This window comes from Echinops telfairi, unplaced genomic scaffold, assembly GCF_000313985.2.
Source record: "Echinops telfairi isolate 266 unplaced genomic scaffold, ASM31398v2 ScPeMD7_3533;HRSCAF=4204_0, whole genome shotgun sequence".
NCBI lineage: Eukaryota > Metazoa > Chordata > Mammalia > Afrosoricida > Tenrecidae > Echinops > Echinops telfairi.
The window spans coordinates 88,808,792-88,815,346 of record NW_022107431.1 but is presented as its reverse complement, the minus strand read 5'-3'; the positions used below and the strand labels follow the sequence as shown (position 1 = coordinate 88,815,346).

Sequence of the window (6,555 nt, the reverse complement as noted above, 5' to 3'; positions counted from 1 at the left end):
TGTCGCACTGATCCCAGTCTGGACTGTGCCGGGCAGGATTCGGCCCTGGCTCCCTGCGATGAAGGTTGGTGAGCAAAGGTCTTTCAGAGTCAGGTCACCGAGGGAATGTAGCTCAAAAGCAGCTGGCTTGAATTAAGCCTTTCACCAGAAATTAGTATTCAATGATTAAATGATGATTTGAAATACTTTATTTCCATCAGAGTAGGTGTATTATGGTCATGCAAACTGCTGTATTTCCTTCCAAGTGAAAAGAGATAGACTGCTGATTTTAATGTAGGATAAGGAGAAAGGTAATGAAGCTACAATATATCCTTGAAGCATGCCAAGAGTGGGAAGGCAAGAGAAAGGAGGTTTATCTCACAAGCCCATAAACTGAACACTTTCCTTCCAGGAGATCAGCAGTCATCAACACAGCATGGAAAATAGTTAAGATTTGTGATAATAACAGGTACTGCAGTAGCACTCCGTGTGATTCTCCACTTTGGTATTTCCCATGACAGTGGCCTAAAGAGGTAGGGGGGAAAAAAAATATATATATATATATACACACAAAATTAAATATATATGTGCACATGCATACATAAATACATGCAAAATATCTATATATCACCAAATGAAGTAGATATATTTACACACTCTCCCATTACGCTTCTGTTTTCACTTTAAGAAGGTATGCTCACATTGGGTACATAAGGTATACTTTTACCAACCTGCCCATCTTCACGTCCATCTCTTCATGCTGAATAAATCCAGCCTGTATCCACAGGACTGCTGACTATTAATTAAGAGGGCCAAATGTAGCCTCTCCTGTATACGAGGCCATCAAAGGATGGGCACCTTTGGCATTAAAACCCACGATGCGTTCTGTGGCCCTTTCTCTGACTTGGCTCTTTGAAATCTTGCCAGACCACGTAAGTTCTCACCTTGGTAAATGCTTTAGCCACACAGCATGTAGCCTCTGAGGTGATGTTCTTTGGCACGAGCATTGTTTTCTTGGACCGTGCTGGAGTGGGGTATGCTCTGGAGAAGCAGCAGCCCATGCACTGATAAATTGGTGCACCCAGCTTGGAGAAGTATTTGTTTTCTTTCAGTTTGCATTCTGGGCAACCTTCCATTTAAAAAAAAGGGAAGATCAAACTTAGCCAAAAAGGATTCAAAAGAAACTGTGAATACTTCCCTACATATAAAATGATAAATGTTCTTTCTCCATTGAAAATAAATCTTTCTGCTATAAACTCATGTTCATGCATAAGATCCATTTGTACTGAATGTAGTGATTTACATGGGCAAACAGTGTTTACAGCTATGCACGGGAAATCACAGTTGTGGTAGTTTCTCTCTCCTCAAGCCTTGATTCTCTCCCAATGCAGGGAGCACAGAACATGCCAGATGAAAAACACCATGCTCATTTGAAAGAATTTTGCCCAGAGGCAAAATATTCTCTCCCTTGGTTCGGGCTATTGTTTTCAAATATTGACAGAGAAAAATATGTCAGAATTAAGAATGCTCAGTGTGTGCAGAGAGCCTGCTATTAGATCTGGCAGCTGCACTCGGGATTTAGGATGACAACATTACTATTTATCTGGAGAAAAATCCTAACCAATAGTGACTCACAATTTCATAGTCAATGAAGTTATACCAGCTAATATATGAGGTTTTTTTCAAACAATACAGCAAAACAAATTTACTGCATAAAATGTTTTTGTTTTCCTCATTTGTTAAGTGATGTGAAAATTCATCTACAAAGGAAATGTTAAATTTTCTCAAATCTTTTGGGAGAAATGTAAGGAAAAAAATGAGGCAACTAAATAAAAGACATTTCCTGATTGAAAAGCTCAAATAAAGAATAATAAGGAATCTACTTCAGATAAACATGTACGTGCTTCTACTTAAATGGACAAGTGAGATCTAATTCACTGTACATTTTCTGAGCCTAATTTAATTTTATGTTCACAATTTACAAGTGCCTAAATATATATCCACTAGGCAAATATTTATGATCACATTTGAAAAGGAGAAGGAATTGTAATTAACGAAGTTATTGATGTACAACTAGAAATGTACACTGTTCTTATTACTGCAAACCGAGTCTGACCACTCACCCTGCATAGAAAACTCTCCATCAGGAAAAGAATGGAGGAGATGCAGAAACACAGACAACGTAGCCAGGAAGACAGCTACATACTTCCTGTAGCAATCCATGGTCCTTCTGCCAAAAAGATCTGGGGGTGAAAAATAAAATTAATCAAAAAAAATTAATCTAAAATTTGCTGATACTTCATAAAAACAACCAACTGCTTAAATATTACTAGTATAATAATGGTTATTATCTTGACTCTTCTCCTTTGAGTTCCCTATACTCTAGACATTACTGCCAAGATAACTCTTTTTTTTAATAACTCTTTTTTTTAATCATTTTGTTGGGGGCTCTTACAGCTCTTATCACAATCCATACATACAACCATTGTGTCAAGCACATTTGTACATATGTTGCCATCATCATTTTCAAAATATTTTATTACTATTTGAACCCTTGGTATCAGCTCCTCATTCCCCCCCCCCCACTCCTTCCCTCATGAACCCTTTATAATTTATAAAAAAATTTTTCATGTCTTACACTGTCCAAAGTCTCCCTTCACCTACTTTCCTGTTGTCCATCCTCCTGGGAAGGGGTTATATGTAGATCATTGTGATTGGATCCCCCTTTCCCCCCCACCGCCCCTTGCCCTCCTGGTATAGCTACTCTCATTATTGGTCCTGAAGGGTTTATCTGTCCTGTATTCCCTGTGTTTCCAGCTCTTTTCTGTACCTGTGTATATGCTCTGGTCCAGCTGGATTTGTAAGGTTGGATTGGGGTCATGACAGTGGAGGGTGGGAGAGCATTAAAAAACTAGAGGAAAGTTGTATGTTTCATCGGTGCTATATTGCACACTGACTGGCTCATCTCTTCCTTGTGACCCTTCTGTAAGAGGATGTCCAATTGTCTACAGATGGGCTTTGGGTCTCCACACAATGCTCCACCTCATTCACATTGATAAGATGATTTGTTCTGGGTCTTTGATGCCTGATACCTGATCCCATGGACACCTCTTGATCACACAAAGTTAACTCTTTTAGAGGTGCTCCATGTGTGTCAGAGTAGAACTGTGCTCCATAGGGTCTTCAAGGTATATAAAATTTTGGAAATAGATTGGCAGGCCATTCTCCCAAGATGCCTCTGGGTGACTTGAACTGCCAACTTAGTGATTAGTAGCTGAGCACATTAATCATTTGCACAAACACATTCTAACATCATTAGCATCCAACACACTCTAAAAACAAGACAAAAAGCCTCGCTGTAGTCGAGTCGTTTCTGACTCACAGTAACCCTAGAGAACTGCCTAGTGAGTTTCTGAGCCTGTGTCCTTTTACTGGAGTAGAAAACCTCATCTTCCTCCTGAGGAGTGGCTGATGGTTTCAAGCCGATGACCACGTGGTTGGCAGCCCAGTGCATAACCACTACACCACCAGGGTTCCATATAGAGTTTTTGTTTGCATTTTAAAGAACAAGTTCACTGACGTTTCCTCTTAGGAAGAAAGTGAGAAGTTGAAACTTCCCATTCTTCATGCAAACCAGTTAGATTGGGCTCAATGGTAACAATAATAAATTCTCTCTTAAAATATTTTTGTTATTTTTTAGGTGCCATTGAGTTTGTTCCAACTCATAGCAACTTTATGTGTAACAGAAGGAAACACAGCCCATCCCTACACCATCCTGCCAATTGTTACGTTTAAGCCCATTGTTGCAGCTACTATGTCAATCCATCTCATTGAGGGCCTGCCTCTTTTCTACTGCCCCTCCACTTTACCAGGCATGACATCCTTCTCCAGGGACTGGTCTCTCCTGACAATACATCCAAAGTACATGAGAGGAAGTCTCTCCATCCTTGTCCCTAAGGAGCCTTCTGGTCAGACTTCTTCCAAGATCTGTTTGTTCTTTTGGCAGTTTATGTTACTTTCAATATTCTTAGCCAACACTATAGTTCGAATGCACTGATTTTTCTCTGGTCTTTCCGATTCAATGTCCAACTTTCACATGCTTAAAATACCATGGTTTGGGCAAGGCACACCTCAGTCCTCAAAGTAACACCTTTTCTTTTCAACACCTTCAAGAGGGATCATGCCTCAGTTTTACCCAATGTGTCCTTTGATCTCTTGACTACTGTTTCCATGAGCTTTGATTGTGGATCCAAGCAAAATAAAATCCTTGGCTACTTCCACATTCAAAACACCAGCAATTATCAATGCATGTTGCTTTTATGTTTGATCACTGTAGACAGCATAAAATTTTATTGCAAAACCAACGACTTCTGCATTGTAAGTCCCTGTCCATCAACACAGAGGTCTATACATGTAGATCTTCCTAGATGGAATAAAGAAGAATTAAATAAACTATATTGGTGAAGGAGATGGTGGAGTAGTTGCATATTACCAGCCAAAATGAGGCCAAGGACTGACTATGGACCCCAAAGCCCAAACTCACTGCCATCAGGTGATTGCTGATTCATAGTGACCCCTGTGAGTTTCTGAGACTTTAACTGCTTACAGGAGTAGGAAGTCCAATCTCTCTCCTTCAGACCTGCTGGTGGTTTCAAACTGCCTCCCACAGGGATTGCAGCACAATGAGCAACCACTACACCACCAGGGCTCCTTATGACTATGGAACAGACTGTTAATTTTTCATATTGAAGTTCAGGTTGAAATTGAAACACATCAAAGCAAGTCTATGGGAGATAAAATACAACCTTGAGTACCTTCCACTTGAATGTAGAGACCATCTCGAGAATGGATTTCATACAGTGACCACTAACAGACCAAAGACGAGAGGAGTTATGGGAGGACATCGAGAACAGCAAACATGAAGAAAGCAAAGGGCCACTAAGAAAACAGGAGAGAAAGAAAACACCCAAACTGAAACTAAAACAACTGAAAGAAAGGATGATTTAAGAGAGCTGAACAGGAGATTTCAAAGATAGGATGATACGGCAAAGTGAATTGCTATGAAATGTGCAAAGACCTGGAGTTCGAAACCCAAAAGAGAAGAACATGCTCAGCATTTCTCAAGCTGACAGAACTGAAGAAAAATTATCCAAGTCCCCAGGTGTAATAATGAATGATTCTATAGGAAAACATTGAATGATGAAGGAAATATGAGGAGAAAATGGAAGGAATGGTTAGTGTACAAAGAAAAAAAGAATTGGTCAATGACCAGCCTTTTAAGAGGCAGCATGTAATGGATCACCAATGATGTTGGAAGAAGTCCAAACTGCACTGAAGGCCTATGACAACAGCCTGACGAAGCCTTACCAGCTCTCACTTATCTACGCCAAGAAATTTCGATGCCAACTCCCTGTCCAGATAAATGGAAGAGACTTATATCTGTACACATTCCAAAGAAATGTGACCCAACAGAATGCAGAAATTATCAAACAATATCATTAATGGTGGTGTAGTGGTTGTGTGTTGAGCTGAGATCTGCATAGTCAACAGTTTGAAACCACCAGCTGCTCCTCAGGAGGAAGATGGGACTTTCTACTCCTGCAAAGCTGTAGTTTGGGAAACCCACAGGAGGGTCACTATGCTTTGGCATCAATTCTGTGGCAGCGAGAGAGATCATTACTATTACATACCAAGTAAAATTTTGCTCAAGATTATTCAAAAACAGTTACAGTACTATATTGAGAGGGAACTGCAAAAACTTCAAGCCAGATTCAGAAGAGATCCTGGGATGAGGAATACCATTGCTGGAGTCAAGGGGATCCTGGCTGAAGGCAGATAATACCAGAAAGATGTTTACTTGTGTTTATTAACTAGAAAGCCACTAAATTATATGGATCATAGTAAACTATGGCTAACATTGCAAATAAAGAGAATTCCAGAATGTTTCATTATGCTCATATGTACATAGGTCAAGAGGCAGTTGTTCAAATTGAACAAAGGGACACTGAATAGTTCAAAATCAGTAAAGGTGTGAATTACGGTTGTATCCTTTCATCATACTTACTCAATCTGTATAAAGAGCCGATAGTATGAGAAGCTAATTTATATGAAGAAGAGCACAGCATAAGGATTGGAAGAGGGCTCTTTAACAACCTGTGATATACAGAAGACACAGCCTTGCTTGCATACAGTGAAAATGGCTTGAAGTAATTACTGTTCCGGATCAAACCCTTCAGTACGGTTTGCAGCTTAATGCGGAGGGGGACAAACCACATTCCTCACCACCAGATCAACAGAGAACATCATGATAAAAGGAGAAAATAATGAAGTCATCAAGGATTTCATTTTGCTTGGACACACAATCAGTGCTCATGGAAGCAGCCATGAAGATATCAAATGACATAGTCCATTGGACAAATCTACTGCACGTCATCTTTTTAAAGTGTTAAAGAGCAAAGATGTCGCTTTGAGGATTAAGGTGTTGCTGATTAGAGCCACATTATCAATCCCCTCATTGCATGTGAAAGCTGGACAATGAATAAGAAGGACCAAAGAAGAAGTTACGTGTTTGAATGA

At 39.8% G+C, this 6,555-nt stretch overlaps 1 protein-coding gene across 1 annotated transcript; it reads right to left on the bottom strand.

Annotated features, from left to right (window-relative positions):
- Positions 1 to 426: 426 nt before the first annotated feature.
- Positions 427 to 2,202, bottom strand: CGA (glycoprotein hormones, alpha polypeptide). The gene is made up of 3 exons (XM_004696266.1): positions 2,103 to 2,202; positions 924 to 1,108; positions 427 to 504 (listed from the first exon to the last, which is right to left on the bottom strand). The coding sequence occupies exons 1-3, from the start codon at positions 2,200 to 2,202 to the stop codon at positions 427 to 429; spliced, it is 363 nt and encodes a 120-aa protein (XP_004696323.1).
- Positions 2,203 to 6,555: the final 4,353 nt, after the last annotated feature.